At 44.0% G+C, this 17,574-nt stretch overlaps 2 protein-coding genes across 2 annotated transcripts; both read left to right on the forward strand.

Annotated features, from left to right (window-relative positions):
* The first annotated feature begins 414 nt into the window (after positions 1 to 414).
* On the forward strand, positions 415 to 2,547 carry LOC124656496 (caffeoylshikimate esterase-like). Its single transcript, XM_047195228.1, has 8 exons — positions 415 to 444; positions 603 to 696; positions 827 to 859; positions 1,073 to 1,219; positions 1,471 to 1,604; positions 1,887 to 2,024; positions 2,132 to 2,230; positions 2,329 to 2,547. The coding sequence occupies exons 1-8, from the start codon at positions 415 to 417 to the stop codon at positions 2,545 to 2,547; spliced, it is 894 nt and encodes a 297-aa protein (XP_047051184.1).
* Positions 2,548 to 12,886: 10,339 nt separating this feature from the next.
* LOC124652857 (caffeoylshikimate esterase-like) lies at positions 12,887 to 16,639 on the forward strand. Its single transcript, XM_047191901.1, has 4 exons — positions 12,887 to 13,099; positions 13,202 to 13,512; positions 13,979 to 14,218; positions 16,112 to 16,639. Exons 1-4 carry the CDS (start codon positions 12,946 to 12,948, stop codon positions 16,409 to 16,411), a joined length of 1,005 nt encoding a protein of 334 aa, XP_047047857.1. The 5' UTR covers positions 12,887 to 12,945; the 3' UTR covers positions 16,412 to 16,639.
* The last annotated feature ends 935 nt before the right edge of the window (positions 16,640 to 17,574 follow it).

Genomic DNA, 17,574 nt, shown 5'->3' on the forward strand with positions numbered 1-17,574 from the left:
ATGCATGTATATATATCAGTCATCCATTGACATGGACTGGTCACTTGATCAGGGACATACAATCACCACTGTTTTAAACGTGATTCCATGGAATTCTCCTGACCGCACAAAAATAAAGAACAAGCTCGTCCGATGTAGAACAAGTTCTCCAAGTTACTTTAACCATCCAATTTATAAGGTCTAATCTGGGATGAGCTATTTATGCTAGCTAGGTACATACTTCAAGCTAAACTTAGCCTGGCAGAATTTGGTCACTCCTTATGCATGCATATAGAATAGCGCACACAAAACGAACATCTTGAAAACCATCCACAGATCGACCAGCATATATGAACACTACTTTTTCCTTAATATGTTGATTTTATACATATGCATATGTTTCTTCCATGAAGTTGTCATTTCCTCTCGAGAGCAATGGCCAATGATGATATCAAATATGAGGAGGTTAGTTGGTTTCTTCGAGAAATTAAAGACTCTTGTAAATGCACTATATCTTCTTTCTACACTATGCCAGAAAAATTGAATTTTCAAGGTGCATCCATCATTGAATCTTATGTTAATTAGCATATGAATAACTGGTCCATCGCAAATATTTGCTGCAGGAACATATTTCAAAATCACGAGGGGTGGAACTCTTTACATGCCGATGGACCCCTCTAAACCGTGAACCTAAAGCATTGATATTCCTATGTCACGGTAAATTTATTTAATTCTATGGCACTGCATTAAAATTTCAAAGATAATGGTACTTCAAGAAAACCGGAGACCATTATTGTTTTTGACGTCCTATAGTTTAATCATAACTTTTGTGTCTTGAACTTTTTAGGATATGCCATGGAATGCAGCATTTCTATGAGAGGTAAATAGAAAAATTATATAAATGTATGTGCTCTTATGCTTAACTAACAATTAAAGAAGATTATTTGTCTTGCTTCAAAATGTAGAATACACAGTTTTTGTGACCATAAGCTAAGCCAGCATTTTTTTTGTATTAGCAATTTAGCACAAAAAATAACAAGAAAATAAATACCATAGAATAAATTGGACAAGTTTAAATGTTTTTTTTTCTCAGGCACAGGCACACGATTGGCAAAGGCTGGATTTGAAGTGCATGGTGTGGACTATGAGGGCCATGGAAAATCTTCTGGACTTCAAGGCTACATTAGCAATCTAAATGATGTCGTCAGTGACTGCTTCACATACTTTGCAAGTATCTCTGGTACGTTCAGTATGTTATGTACTATATATTCTCAGATACTAATTAGCTCCTTGAATCATTCAATTGAACTATTAGGCGAAAACTCTACCCCGAACTCCATACCTATGTCTGGTCAGAATTTAATAGTCACTCTCTTCATGAATAAAAAATAAGGAAATATTTTCTCCTATTTATTGGCATCACCATGTAATTGGTGAATGACTATACAACTTTAAATCTCAAATTTGGATGTCACGTTGTTCTCACTATAGAGAAAGAAGATCACAAGGGAAAGCGGCCGAAGTTCTTGCTTGGCGAGTCGATGGGAGGAGCAATAGCGTTGATGCTTCATAGGAAGGAACCTACCTTTTGGGATGGGGCCATTTTGGTTGCCCCCATGTGCAAGGTTAATTTCCCATGATTAATTAATCATGCCTTTGCTTCTTTCGTTGACATCTTACTGTTCTCAGTTTTTTTTAACATCCATAATGATACCTGCGGGTACACCCTATTTTGCATGTCACACTTCTAAGTTTCCAAAAAAAATGTGAAATAAATCATTAACCTAGGTTGTGTTGTATCATGGCCATCTTTATCATCTTTGCAAGGTTTGCTGAGAATATATATATGTCTTGAAGTTTGGTCAGGTGTGGTGGAACTTAATTTTCGACATGGTAACATGATGCAGATTGTTGATGAGATGAAGCCTGCTCCAATTGTAATTTCAATTTTATGCAAGCTCAGCAATGTGATCCCTACATGGAAGATTATTCCTACTGATGATATCATTGATAAGGCAATTAAAAATGAGGAACGGCGTGAAGAGGTATAAGAAAAAAAAGTGAACCACTATATCATCGTACAATAATAGTTTGTGTCACTAGTAATTTTTTGGGATCATTGTATATCAAAATTATCTCTACATATAATCAGGTCAGAAACAATCCTTATTGCTATAAAGGAAGGCCTAGGCTAAAGACTGGTTATGAAATTTTTATGGCAAGCTTGGATATTGAAAGCAATCTTGACAAGGTACCAGACTAGGTTCAGTATATGTTGAACAAGTAACTACAAAAGATGGTTTTCATTGTTCTTTTAATTAATCTAAATTGTTCATATTGTAAAACAAGGTAACCATGCCATTCATTATAGTCCACGGTGGTGCTGATGCCGTCACTGATCCATCAGTAAGTGAGGCACTATATAAATTAGCTGAGAGTAAAGACAAGACGTTGAAGCTCTACCCAGGGATGTGTCATGCCTTGACGTCCGGTGAAACAGAGAGCAACATCGACCTTGTGTTTTCAGACATTATTCAGTGGCTTGATGAGAGGGCATCAGTTTCATAATGAATGTAGTTAACAAGAGGAGTCTAAAAATGCTTAAATCTCCTCTTGTACCAAAAGTAAGAGTTCTAGAAAGCCATTTTCACAATTTTTTGAATGTACCTTTTCATACACCGAATTCTGAATATTAATAGTGTAATAGTTTTACAGCTGAAGGGCATAGCAGAGTAGTTTTTTTTTCATTAAGTGTGATTCACAACAAAAAAAAAAGTGTCGATAGCAAGCTTTGTTTTCTTGATGTATCTCTTTAGATAGATTCCAATTTTTAAATTCACAGTGTACTTGTAAATGAAATTATATTGGCAAGAAGTAACTGATATTCAGTGTAGATTCTTCAACAAAACGCGCAAATGTAAGAATTTCTTGTGGCTTGCTGTGGAGAAAGATGCAGCGCACCATTGAATTAAGCTGGTGTGTCGATATACACCACTCAGTACTGTCTTCTGTTGACCAGAAAAGTGTGCTCCTCGTTTAGAACATGTCGATTTCATATGACTTTTTGGTTGGTTCCAATACTTCGCACAAAATTCTTGTGCAACTAATTCATATGCATTCCAACAAAATTCAGGAACCATTTTTCAATAAAGAAATTCAGGAACCATATGTGTACTTCCTAATTTTTTGAACTTTACATCGTGAATTTAGTAGAAATACCTAAAAGCCAGTCAAGAACTGATTTTTTTTTTCTTTCCCTTGTCTATTACATTTAAATTCTCAGGTGGGTGAACTTAGTAGATTTCATTGCATATACGTAAGAGTAAGCATTTGGTGCACATGGGCACCAGTGCTCTCAGTTTTTTAAATATTTAAAAAGTTATATATCCATGTTTCAAAAAATCATCACATTTATTCTATGAATACATATATATGTTCCGAATACTCGTGAGAAGTTTTGGTAGAAATTACATTGTATTTTGAGCTACAGGAAAAAAACAAATTTATGGCTACGTATAGAGATGTATATTTGTCAGAAATTTGTCTTTTTTATATAGCTCAAAATATAACATATTTTTCTCCGAAATTTCTACCGTACCTTCGGAATGTTTATATGTATGTAGATATTTAATTTCAATTTTTTTGGAATACAAATAATATGACTTTATAGCACCAGGAGCACTGGTGCTCATGTGCTAAAGACACTTTTCGTGTAACTTAGCTTGTAGTCTGGCGAGGGACGGTAAGTTTGTTGTTAGTTTCTGGATGTACAATTGGAGTGATGCTTTATACTTAGAGTTAAGAATGTGACATGGAAAATCACTATACGGTGACATATGTGAGAAGCAATTAACGTGACATGTTACTGTCAAGAACAGTTGTGCTAGTAAATTATTACTGTTAAGCTTTCCCCTTGACGTGCAGATGAATGGATTTTAACTGGAACGCCGCCTTGTGCAGACGTTTCACGCACGACTAATTAATCCCCGAAATCTAGAGCAGTGACTGTTAGAATACGTGTATTGTACATCCTAACAAATACATGTGTTAGGTAGCCTTGTGTACCAAGTTGTAATCCTAACCTCCTAGATGTTTATCTCCTTGTAACATACGTGCTTTGCACGTTGAGATCGATCTCCTATATATATATATATTCAGAGTACGTCGGCACTGTTGGGTATCCGACTCCTCCCAAAACCTCTCTTCCTTTATTTGTTACATGGTATCAGAGCTAATTCTTTGGCAAGTCGCTTCCGCAGATCTCATCTACTAGATGACCTCCGCCGGCACCCTCAGCACCACAACCGGCACCCTCAGCTCCCTTGTGCCGTCCCTCATGACAGGCGCCTCGTCCTCGGCATCAGCAGCGCCGGCGGTCTCTTCCTCAACACTGACCAACTCCATCACCATCAAGCTCACCGGAGAGAACTATCTCTTCTGGAAGGCTCAGGTCGGCCCTCTGCTTCGGAGCCATGGGCTCAGCGGCTTCGTCGACGGCACCTTCAAGTGCCCCGCGGCCGAGATCACCGTCGAGATCGACGGCAAGGAGGAGAAGCAGCTCAACCCGGAGGTGCGCCTCTGGGACAAGCAGGACCAGGCGATCCTGTCGGCCTTCATGTCCTCCATGACCGAGGGCGTGCTCGGCATGGTCCTCTTCGCCGCCACATCCCGTGAAGCCTGGGAAACCCTGGCGGGTACCTTCGCCTCCCACTCCACGGCTCGTTCGACCGGGATCCGTGCGCAGATGAACGACCTCAAGAAGGGAGACCTCTCCGTCACCTCCTACTTCCACCAGATGAAGGCCTTGTCCGACACGCTCACCTCCATCGGACAGCCCCTGCGCAGCGAGGAGTTCATCTCCTACGTGCTCTCGGGGCTTGACGGCGAGTTTGATGCCCTCTTCGAGGTAATCAATATGAGGGAAACTCCCATCCCCATACGTGATCTCTTCTCGTAGCTGCAGGCGACGGAGCATCGCAACAACGCCCGGCGTGCCCAGGCGTCCTCCATGAACTACTCCGCGCACGCCCATGCCGCTCTGCTCCCACGAGCGCCTACCGCGGCAACCCTCCCACCTCCCCGTTCGTCCCTCCCCAGACCCGACAGACGCCCTCCTACTCGACAGGAGGTGGCAACCCTGGCGGCCGTGGAGGTGGCCGCGGGCGTGGCTATGGGGGCGGGGGTGGTGCTCCTGGCGGCAACGGTGGTGGTGGTGGCCACGTCACGTGCCAACTCTGTGGCTCCCTCGGCCACACGGCATCACGCTGCTACAAGCACTTCATCAAGGAGTTCCTCGGTGTCAACAATGATGGCGCCGACCCTGAAAAGCAGCTGGCCATGGCCATGGCTGCGGCTGCGTCATCTCAAGGCGGGCATGATGGTGCTCCGCCGTCTTACCAGGTAGACACATCGTGGTACGCCGACTCCGGAGCGACCCACCACCTCACCCATGAGCTGAACAAGCTCACCACCAAGGAGCCCTACCATGGCCAAGATCAAGTTCATGCCGCCAATGGTGTAGGTATGAATATCCATAATATTGGTCATGCACTCCTTCCTACAACATCATCATCCAAACCATTGCATCTTAATCGTGTGCTTCATGTCCCTGATGTCACCCGTAATTTGCTTTCATTGAGTCAACTCACACTTGATAATCCTGTTTTTGTTGAACTTCATCCTTTCTTTATGTTTGTGAAGGATCGAGTCACGAGGGACATACTCCTTAGAGGTCGGTGCCGTGGCGGTCTCTACTACATTCCCTCTCCAATAATCAAACAAGCCCTCAGCAGTGTCCGGGTTTCACGTGACAAGTGGCACTATCGATTAGGCCATCCAGCTTTACCAGTTGTTCAGCATGTTCTTAATAAACATGAGTTGCCATTAGAGTCTAGTTCAAATAAATCAGTTTGTGATGCATGCCAGCAAGGCAAAAGCCACCAGTTACCATTTTCTTTATCCACTCGTGTAATCAAAGCTCCTTTGGAGCTCATTTTTTCAGATGTTTGGGGTCCTGCAAACTCCTCTATTAGTGGTCATAAATTTTATGTGAGTTTCATCGATGCTTATAGTAGATTTACTTGGTTGTATCTACTCAAACATAAATCTGAGGTGTTTAATGTGTTCATCCAATTCCAAAAGCATGTTGAACGTCTCCTGGATCATAGGATTGTGCATGTACAAACTGATTGGGGCGGGGAGTATGAGAAACTCCATCCCTTCTTTCAGTCTCTTGGTATCTCCCACCGTGTGTCATGTCTTCACACCCACCAACAAAACGGCACCGCCGAACGCAAACATAGACACATCGTTGAAACTGGTCTCGCTTTGCTTGCTCATGCTTCTCTTCCATTACAGTTTTGGAGTGATGCTTTTTCCACTGCTTGTTTTCTCATTAACAGACTTCCCAGTCGCACTATTGATATGAATACTCTCATAGAACGTCTCCTTCATGAGCCACCGGATTACACCTTTTTCAAGGTTTGGATGTGCCTGTTGGCATCACCTACGCCCCTACAATAATCACAAACTTGAATTTCGCTCCAAGAAATGCGTGTTCTTAGGCTATAGTGCCTTGCATAAAGGATACAAGTGTCTACATGTCCCCTCTAATAGAGTGTATATTTCTAGGGACGTGGTCTTCGACGAGTCTTGTTTTCCCTTTGCCAACATGCCATCATCATCATCATCACCACCCACCGAATCATCTTTACTTTCGGCAGACCAATTTGTGGATATTGCATATGCACCCCCGTTGCTTGTTAACCATGGCGCAGGAATAGGTCGTGCTGCACGCCGCGAGCTTCTCACGCCGGAGGCAGAACCTCACGACTACATCGATCAGCCCAGCAGCATGGCTCATGCAGCACCAGGACGTGCGCCCTCGGGCTCTGCGCCAGCGCGCGCTGGTTCCCCCGAGCCGGCGTCTTCTGGGCTGTCACCAGCGGCCACGCCATCTCGTGCACCGGCCTCTCTTGCTCGTGGGCCGGAACCAGGCTCTAGCCCATCTTCGGAGCCTGTGTCGTCCGCGTCTCCCGCTCGCTCTCCATCGCTCGCGGTCTATGATGCAGTTGGGCCACCTCCTGCGCCTCCTGGGCCTTCACCGCCAGATCCGCCTCTGGCTGGCCCGGTCACTCGTGCTCGACATGGCATTGTCCAGCGCAAGGAATGCACGGACGGTACAGTCGCGTGGAGTGCGACCTGCCTGTCTGCCGATGTCACTGCCACGCCTCGCGATTTTCGCCTCGCCCTCCAGATTCCTCACCGGAGACTGGCCATGGAAGAGGAGTACTCAGCTCTGCTTCGGAATGGTACGTGGCAGCTTGTTCCACCGCAGCCTGGTGTCAACCTTATTGATTCGCGTTGGATATTCAAGGTTAAACAGCACTATGATGGTTCTGTGGAGAGATATAAAGCTCGCCTGGTAGCTAAAGCGTTCAAACAACGGTACGGTCTGGATTATGACGAGACGTTCAGTCCCGTGGTTAAGCATGTGACCATTCGCCTGCTGCTCTCTTTTGCTCTTGCACGTGGCTGGCATCTTCGGTAGTTGGACATTCAGAATGCCTTTCTCCATGGTTTTCTTGATGAGGAGGTCTTCATGAAGCAGCCTCTTGGGTTTACTGATCAACCTGATAAGCCCTCTCACTATTGCCGCCTCTTTATGGGCTCAAGCAGGCGCCTCGAGCTTGGCATGCTCGCCTCAGTTCTGTTCTTGGCTCTCTGGGTTTTATAGCATCTGCAACTCACACTTCCCTCTTCATTCTTCGACGCCCTGAGGTGACTATGTACCTGCTAGTATATGTCGATGATCTCATTGTTGTCAGCAGCACTTCTTCCGCTATACCACAGTTGATTATTGTTCTGCGTTCTGAGTTTTCTGTCAAGGATCTGGGCAAACCTCACTATTTTCTGAGCATTGAGGTTGATAGTCGTACTCCTGGCTGCCTTCTACTTCGACAGCGCAAGTACTCTCTGGATCTTCTTGCGCGTGCTGGTGTGCTCAAGTGTAGTCCCGCTCACACTCCTATGGCTGCATCTGAGCGCCTCTGTAGCACTAATGGTGATCTTCTCACTGCTGAAGATGCTACACGGTATTGCAGTATAGTTGAGGGGCTTCAGTACCTCACTATCACCAGGCCAGATTTGTCCTTTGTTGTCAACAAGGTCTGTTCAGTACCTTCATGAGCCTCGCACTTCTCATTGGTCCGCTGTTAAGCGGATTCTTCGCTATGTCCGCCACACTCAGTCTTCCTCCTCCACACTCATTTCTGCCTTTTCTGACGCAGATTGGGCTGGCAGTGCAGATGATCGGCGATCAACCGGGGATATGCTATATTCTATGGAGGGAATTTGATCGCCTGGAGTGCTCGTAAGCAGGAGACTGTTTCACGGTCGAGTACGGAGTCTGAGTACAAGGCTCTTGCTAATGCTACTGCAGAGCTTATTTGGGTTCAGTCAGTGTTACGGGAACTTAGTGTCCGACAGGTCAGTCCGCCAGTTTTGTGGTGTGACAACCTTGGAGCTACGTATATGTCATCTAACCCAGTCTTTCATGCACGGACAAAGCACATTGAGGTGGATTTTCACTTTGTTCGTGAGCGTGTGTCGAAGAAGCAACTGCAGATTCGATTCATCTCCTCCAAGGATCAGATTGCAGATTGCAGACATCTTCACTAAACCACTACCATTACCATTGCATGATCATTGTAAGCACAATCTCAACTTGTGCCTGGTTGAGATTGAGGGAGGGTGTTAGAATACGTGTATTGTACATCCTAACAAATACAAGTATTAGGTAGCCTTGTGTACCAAGTTGTAATCCTAACCTCCTAGATGTTTATCTCCTTGTAACATACGTGCTTTGCACGTTGAGATCCGGTCGATCTGTGATCGATCTCCTATATATATTCAGAGTACGTCAGCCCTGTTGGGTATCCGACTCCTCCCAAAACCTCTCTTCCTTTATTTGACTGACTGATTGATTGATTTTGTCACGTGTGGTGGAACTTAATTATCGATATGGCAACATGATGCATATTGTAGACGATATGAAGCCTACTCCCCTTGTGAGTTCTATTTTAAGCAAGCTCAGCAATGTGATCCCTACATGGAAGATTATTCCTAGTGATCATTGATAGGGCAATTAAAAACGAGGAATGGCGTGAACAAGTATAAGAAAAAAAAGTGAACCACAAACACTCAAGATCTATATCATCTTACAATAATTGTTTTTGTCACTACTAAATTATCTGGATCACTGTATATCAAAAAATATCTCTATGTATAATGAGGACAGAAACAATCCTTACTATTGCTATAAAGGAAAGCCTAGGCTAAAGACTGGTTATGAAAAAAAGTTTTTTCCTTGATGAACTAGAGAACAACATCGACCTTGTGTTACCCTCAATCAGGGCATGGTTATCTACACCGAAAGCTCTGGGAGGTATGGGGTTTCGCGACCTTGCCCTCTTTAACCAGGCAATGTTCGCAAAGTAGGGTTGGTGTCTCCTTACGGATCCTAACATCTCTCTGTGCACGAGTCCTCAAGGGAAGGTACTACCCTGATTCAGATTTTTGGCATGCTACAAGGTCTAGAACATTGTCTTACACTTGGCGAAGCATTTTACATGGGAGGTATCTCCTAGTCCAGGGTGAGCGCTGGGTCATCGGAGATGGGAATACGGTGAAAATCATGAGTGATAACTGGGTGTCCGGTGTGTGTCCTGGGCTGCTAAAACCGATATCACCAATACCATCTTTGGCAACAGTTCACTTGTCTACTTAATGACGACATAAATGATTGGTGTTCAGAAACGATCAATGCTTTCTTTGATGCAGCAAACGGCAGAGCGGATCCTTCAGATCCGTGTCTCACGGCGGGGTGGGGATGACTTTGTATGTTGGCCCTTCACCAAGCATGGCAACTACAAGGTTCGTTCAGCATACTTTTTCGCCCGCTGGAACAAGTATTTCAGTGCCCATTGTCGTGCGGGAAAAGGAAATGCTTTGGATGGAAAAGCAACAAAGAAGCATTAGAAATCTGTTTGGAGTGTCAAGGCACAGGGGAAGATGATCATTCACCTTTGGCGCTTTGCCCACGATTGCCTGCCGAGTGGCATTCAACTGATGAAATTACAAGTCCCAGATACGGGGCCATGAGTGTTCTGTGAACGGACTGAATACATTGTGCATGCCATGCTGTCTTGCCAGTTGCACGTGTGGTTTGGAGAGAGGTGAAATAGTCAGTAAACCTCTGCTTGAACCGGATTTTTTTTAGTTCCCATAGACAATGGCTCTTTGATTTCCTGGCTCGAGCTTCTGAAAAGCAAAATCCCACTCGGACTGTGGGGAAGATCTTGGCCTAAGTTGATTTGATTTGATCGCATCTGTACAAACAGAAAACGGATAAAAGGGGTGTGTCTAAACCTGCTCACCTGAAGTGGACACCACCGCCGCCGGGTTCTGTCTTTGTGACCTCTGACGCAGCGATCTTCAAAGCATCGGGATGTATGGCTGTCGGTGTTGTTATCCATGATCATCTGTACATCGCAAATCTCCTCTCCCCAGAATATGGTGAAGCAATTGCACTTCGTTGAGCTGTTTTGCTAGCTCGTGATACGGGCTTGGACAAAGCCATCTTCGCGTCGGACTGCCTATCGCTAGTGCAACATTTCGGCTCTACGACACGGGATTGTTCTTCTATGGTGATCCTGGTTGATGACATCAAGCACCTGGTGAAGGATTTTAACTCTGCCTCTTTCATTCATGTGAGAAGGGAGCTAAATGAAGCAGCGCATGTTTTAGCTAAATCTTGTTTCAACTTAATCTTAGTGAATTTTTCCTTTCTGTTCCGGATTGCATCCGGCAAACAATTTGTATTGACGTTGTTTGATCAATAAAGCGTTGTTCTGTCAAAAAAAAAAACATTGACCTTGTGTTTTCAGACGTCATTGAGTGGCTTGATGAGAGGGCATCAGTTTCGTAATTAATCGCACTAGTTAACAAGGGGAGTCTAAAAATGCTTAAATTTCCCATTTTTCCAAAGAATTAAGAGTTGTAGAAAGCATTTTCCATGATTTGTACTTCCTTCGTCCACGAATAAGTGTACGTTAGTACATGGCTTAAGTCAAACTTTATTAACTTTGATCTACTTCCTAGAAAAAGTAGCAGCACTTATGACACTAAATTAATATTGTTAGATTCATCTTGAAATATAGTTCAATAATACAATAATTTGATGTTACATATGTTGCTATTTTTGCGTAAAAATTTGGTCAAAATTAAAAATGTTTGACTTCAAAAAGGAAACTGTACACTTATTCGTGCACGGATGGAGTAGAATGTACTTTATGTACACTGAATTCTGAAAGTTAATATTCAAGTGTATGAGTTTTGCAGCTGAATGGCAGAGCAGAGTAGTTTCTTTTCTTTTCTTTTATGCTGTGGATAGCCAGCTCTTTTTCGGAAAATCAAATCTGATCTCGGGTGTATATGCACCCGGTATGTATAAAACATATTTCCAAACCGTAAAAAATTTAGGAAAAAAATTTAGCATGTAGAGGGACATGTTCTATGTGTGCACGTAAATTTTCACCTAAAACCAACATTTTTTGTACCCTGTGTAAAAAAGGCAAATAATGCCTCAAAAAGTAGACTATTTTAGCACCTAAGATTTGTCTTTTTTGCACAAGGCATGAAACATATCGGTTGTTGCTGAAACAACTTTGTAAGCATGTAATATGTCAAGGTATACACAAAGAATTTTTATTTATATTTTTCTAACATTTTTAAATATATTTAATATGCGTTTCAAATAAAGGGTGCATATGCACCCGTGTGTAGAAACACCCTGTCCGCTCTTTTTCCCCTTCTATATCTCTTTAAATAGATTCCATGTTTCAATTCACAGTGTACATGTAAACGATGGTATTTCCATGAACAACTGATATTCAGTGTAGACTCTTGAACAAAAAACGCGCAAAGGTAAGAACTTCGTGTGCTTTGCCTTGAAGAAAGACGCACGGCATCATTCAATTTAAGGTGGTGTGTCAAGAATTCAAGATACATCACTCGGTACTGTCTTTCGTTGACCACAAAAATGTGCTCTTCATTCAGAACATGTGGATTTCATATGACATAATGGTTTAGTTTACAATACTTTGCACAAAATTCTTCTGAAAGTCATGTATTCCAACAAAAGGCAGGTACCTTATGTGAACTTCATATTTTTTGTGCCTTGGATCACTGAATTTAGAAGAAATGCCTATAGCCAGCCAGGAACTGAACACCAGAATATTTTCCCTTGTCTATACACATTTAAATTACCAGGTGGGTGTGGTCCTTGAGATTAAGATTTCTTGGCATAAAATTGATCCATTGACGCATTCCATCGCCAGTGAGTTTATCCTGGCCGTGAATTAATTTGTAGCCTTGCGAGTGACGGTAAGTTTGTTGTTGGTTTGTGGATAGATGGAGTGTTACTTCAGATTTAGTTGAGAATGTGACTTGATAGATGAGTATATGGTGACATATGTGAGAAGCAGTTAACGTGACATGTTACTGTCAAGGACAGTTGTGGTATTAATATAAAATTTCTCGTTACTTTTTCTTGCCTACAGATGAATGGAACACGCCCGGTCCAGACGTTTCAGGCACGCACTAATTAATCCCCTCAACCTAAGGTAGTGACTGGCTGACTGATTGATTGATTGATTGATTTGATTAAGTAACCACTAATTGCATGGAAAATATTCAGCAAGTGATAAATAGAGGATATAGAAATTAAATAAGAAATCCATTATTCGTTTTGTTCACAACGGCGTCCACATATATAGCTGTCATCCCCTGATCCTCGCCCCGGCCCCGCACAAAGGACTCAGCATTTCTCTCTGCTAGCTCCTCGTTTCTCTTCTCTGCTTCCCTTTGTTCTTCTGATCGTTCGAGTGCCAGTAGTCGGCGCGCGGGATGGCGAGCAACTCCGGCAGCGGGGCGGCGGAGGATGGCAGCTACGAGTACGAGGAGGAGTTCGTGAACAACGCTCGGGGGATGAAGCTCTTCACCTGCCGGTGGCTCCCCCCCAAGGGCCAGACGATCAAGGGCCAAGTCTTCATCTGCCACGGTAACAGATATATCCCCTCCTTCCTCGCCGGACGCAGCCCGCTCTAATGGCGATCGATTCAACCAACCAACAAACTAACCGATACGAGTGCATGGCATGCAGGGTACGCGGTGGAGTGCAGCGTGACGATGCGTGGGACGGGGACGCGGCTGGCGCAGGCCGGGTACGCCGTGTACGGGGTGGACTTCGAGGGCCACGGCCGGTCGGAGGGGCTCCAGGGCTACGTTCCCTCCTTCGACGTCCTCGTCGCCGACTGCGACGCCTTCTTCGCCGCCGTCGTGGCATCCACCGCCAACACCGACCTCCCGCGGTTCCTGCTCGGCGAGTCCATGGGCGGCGCCGTCGCGCTGCTCCTCCACCGCGCCCGCCCCTCCTACTGGACCGGCGCCGTCCTGGTGGCGCCCATGTGCAAGGTACATACATGCATGCGCATCTTTACCTACTACCATCACTCCGGTCCGGTCGCCGGCCGGCGTCCAGAATCGTTTTCATACGGCGGCGCGCTTTAGACTAGTAGCACGCGCACGACGACGACGACGATCGAGAGGGAGCGGGATGCACGTATGCACAATCGGTGGAGCACCACTTGCTAGCTAGTTGCCGTCATCATCATCTGACTTTTGACCGGATCGAGATGCCGCCCCCGGCGTCGGCGTGCGCGGAGGAGCCGTTGCATATTTTGCGCTTGTTTAATATTAATCCAACATTCTAGTAGAGCAGTTGACCCGGCCGGCCGGCCATTCAGGGACTCATCGGTAACGACATATTCCTTCTAGTAACTCAATAGTTATTGAACTGACTGCTTTTTCGTCCGGACCAATTCAAAGTAAGAAATGACCTGGAATGACGACGATCTCTCATTTGTACTGTTGTGTGTAGATCGCCGATGAGATGAGGCCGCACCCCGTGGTGGTCAGCGTCCTCAAGGCCATGACCAGCATCATCCCGACGTGGAAGATCGTGCCGACGGCCGACGTCATCGACGCCGCCTACAGGATGCAGGAGAAGCGCGACGAGATCAGGAACAACCCCTACTGCTACCAGGGCAAGCCGCGCCTCAAGACCGCCTACGAGCTCCTCAGGGTCAGCCTCAACCTCGAGAACAACGTGCTATCAAAGGTAACTGCTACTTTTTCTACAAAGAAAAGAGAACATTCATCTTTATTTCCCACTTAATATAAGTAATGCAATTGTTCACTGAACCCTCAAAATAATCCTTTCTTCACTTTCATCATATAAACTACTCCCTCCTTCCCTGTTTATAGGACTTGCGTGTATCTAGAATGTAAATTTAACCATGATAATGCAAGATATATTTATAAAAATATATCATTAGAAAGTTTAAATGTTCTACTTTTTAATGATATAATTTTATGCTATACAAGTTAATAAAAAGCCGTATGCATCAATTGATGCAGGCTGGGGTCCTCCCCTTATCGAAAAAAAATATTGACTTCATTTTGGCTAAATTGACAATATAGAAATACGCGCAATTCCTATGAACTAGACCGGGAGTAGTATCGGTTATGCTTGCATAGAACCCCTGCCGGACCTAGTATTATCTATGTTGCCGCCATGTAACCAATTTTGTCTGCTACAACCTGTGATCCTCATATATATATCCCATTGTATGGTTAGCCACGGCTTCCTTGAGCCAAAATGGTTCCATAGTTGTGTTCTTGTCACTACCCAGTGGCGGATGCACAAAAATGTTGTAGAGTGGCATACCTTCCTAATTTTTACTTTTACACTGCTCATGTGTAATAAAAATTGCCCAAGTAAATATATAATTGTATTTCAAAAATTTAGGGTGGGCCACGACACACCCGGTTACCCTGTTGCGTACGCCCGTCATTACCCTGAAATAACTATATATTGATGGGCCGAAAAGTGCTTCTTGCGGTGTGTTTCATGTCACAAGCCAAAGTGAAATTCAGTGATGGGCCAGGGGCCATAGGCCCGTTGACGTAGCATGAATGAAAAACAAAGATCCTAGAGACTACTTTTCATTGGTAATCACCACCGGTAAGGGTATGTCATGCCCATCACCGGCGACCATTCACCTAAGGGGTATTCTAAGGTAGTATGTGCATACCTACTTATGTTCTTAGTGGTTAATGGCGACGCGTTTGTGAAGGGCTGAAGAGACAACGTCGAAAAGAGAAATAAGAATAAAGAGGATGAACTGGATTTTGTCTGATCTCAAGGATTTTCTTGTACGCGACATAATGTGGTGGCCACATCAGAAGAAAAAAACCACCACAAAAAACCATATATCGCCACTGTAAAAATGACTTTTTCACTCATAAATCTTAATACTACCTTATTACTCATTAAATTGCCGGATTGTATATTCATGAGTACCTATCGAAAACACTCTGTGGCACAATTCTAAGCCTTCAAACGAAGTCGATCATTATACATAATGAAAACAGTAAGTGCTGCGCTGATATTATTTCACTAAAGTTGCACACGAACAATTCAACGTTAGGATGATGTGTAATTTTAGGTGACAGCGATATTTTAAGAACAGTCAAAATAACTGAGAATTAGCAAAAGAAGGCCAATATATTAGTAATTAGCTTGATGTGTACTTCTATATTATCAACTAGCACACTTGCAGAGAGTGATACATTATATAAATTGAGGTATTTCTTAGGGCACATTAGCTGCGCCCTATTCTATATATACATCTCGATCGACCTCCCTTTCTGCAATTAAACAGAAGTGTGATTTGCTCGTGCAGCGTCCTTGTTCAGTTAGTTGGCTTTTTGACTAATTGATTACAGCGAAGGTACTTTTTTCTCACGTGTAATACATTTGTTCATGGCTCTCAAATTGATTTGAGTCCGCAGCTGATAGCTCTAGCAATTTTGTTGTCTCTTTCTGTTAACTATTATATTATATTATTCTCGGTTTTGTTGGCAATCTTTCCTATATGTTTTCCTATTTGATTGGTTTTGTAAGGAAAATTAGGAGTGATACTCATGCACTGCGCCTACATCCATGCAGGTTTCGTTGCCGTTCCTGATCGTCCATGGTGGGGACGACAAGGTGACGGATCCGTCCATCAGCGACCTCCTCTACCGGTCAGCGGCGAGCCAGGACAAGAAGCTCAACCTCTACCCGGGCATGTGGCACGCCCTCACATCCGGCGAGACCCCCGAAAACATCCACACGGTTTTTCAAGACATCATCGCGTGGCTAGACGAGAGATCCTCCTCGACGAAATCATCCGCCGCGGCCATGGACATCTCATCGGAGATGGAACAGAAGGCCAAGCACGATGAGCAGCATTTCGACAAACTATAGTACCACAGATGGTTACGGTGAGCAGCATGCATGCATGGTTAACTGGGACTTCGAATCAAATCAGAGCAAATCCATGGGAACTGGCTAGCTACACAAAGTGTGGTGGATTAATTAATTGTACTAATTGGCTAGCTAGTTCAGCAATTCATTTCTTACTACTGTGGTGTACCAGTACCATGTAACCTGTATCATATACTGTTCAATTATACAAAATATCTTCATCGTCAACTCGTCATAGTTTTGTTTGATAAATATCATCATCCTAACAAATTAACTAATAATATGATTCAACAGCGAAATATATTAGGCAAGTAGATAAATCAGCCTAAATCCACTGCCCCTGGCCCAAACTATGTATGCAGCCATACAGGCTTTGAACAAATAGCTCTGAAAGCCCAATAGTGTTTGATTGATTACCTTGTTTCCGTTAGTTGGCCCAGAGACAATACAAAAATTTCTCAAAACTAAAAAATGGCCAGAATAACTTACATCCCCACTCCACTCCTCTTGCTGAATATTGCTTGATCTTGCTTGCATCCTCTCAAAACAATTGTCGGCTCTTTTCTTTTACGGGGAAATGTTGCTTGCCGTGTAAAAAACAATGTCTCTTCCGACTAAAAAATAATGACGCTTCTTGCAAGATGGAAGTATCAGTTGTCAGAAATCCGAGGCGCAATCGATCATACGACAACAATCATTCACAATATCAAATTTTGGTGTCATTGGTGCGATTAAATATCTTTGTATGATCGATTGTGCATCAGATCCCAAACTAATGGTACCACAACGGGCTTCGTAGTTTCATGTTGATCTAGGAGAGGGATGGAACTTCGGATCGATGTCGTCTATACAGAAGACACGGATGGCGGTGCTTTGGAGATGAAAGGGAAATCATTCCTAAATGGTTCACTAGTATGGAAAGAGCTATAGGAGCACAACTAATGGAAGCGGGCTCCAACATTCGCATGTGACTGCTATTTTTAGCAGCGGACCGCATAGTGGCACACGACTAGTAAGGCCATAGTGGTAGCGTACCGTCTGGTAAGGAACGCGACTAGTAAATGGGGATCACATGTACAGATGACAATACATATTCTGCGGCGGGCGAAAACGGCTGCGCGCGACATGTATGAAGATAGTGGTAGCACGCCACAATTTGGCAC

This window comes from Lolium rigidum, chromosome 5, assembly GCF_022539505.1.
Source record: "Lolium rigidum isolate FL_2022 chromosome 5, APGP_CSIRO_Lrig_0.1, whole genome shotgun sequence".
Lineage (NCBI taxonomy): Eukaryota > Viridiplantae > Streptophyta > Magnoliopsida > Poales > Poaceae > Lolium > Lolium rigidum.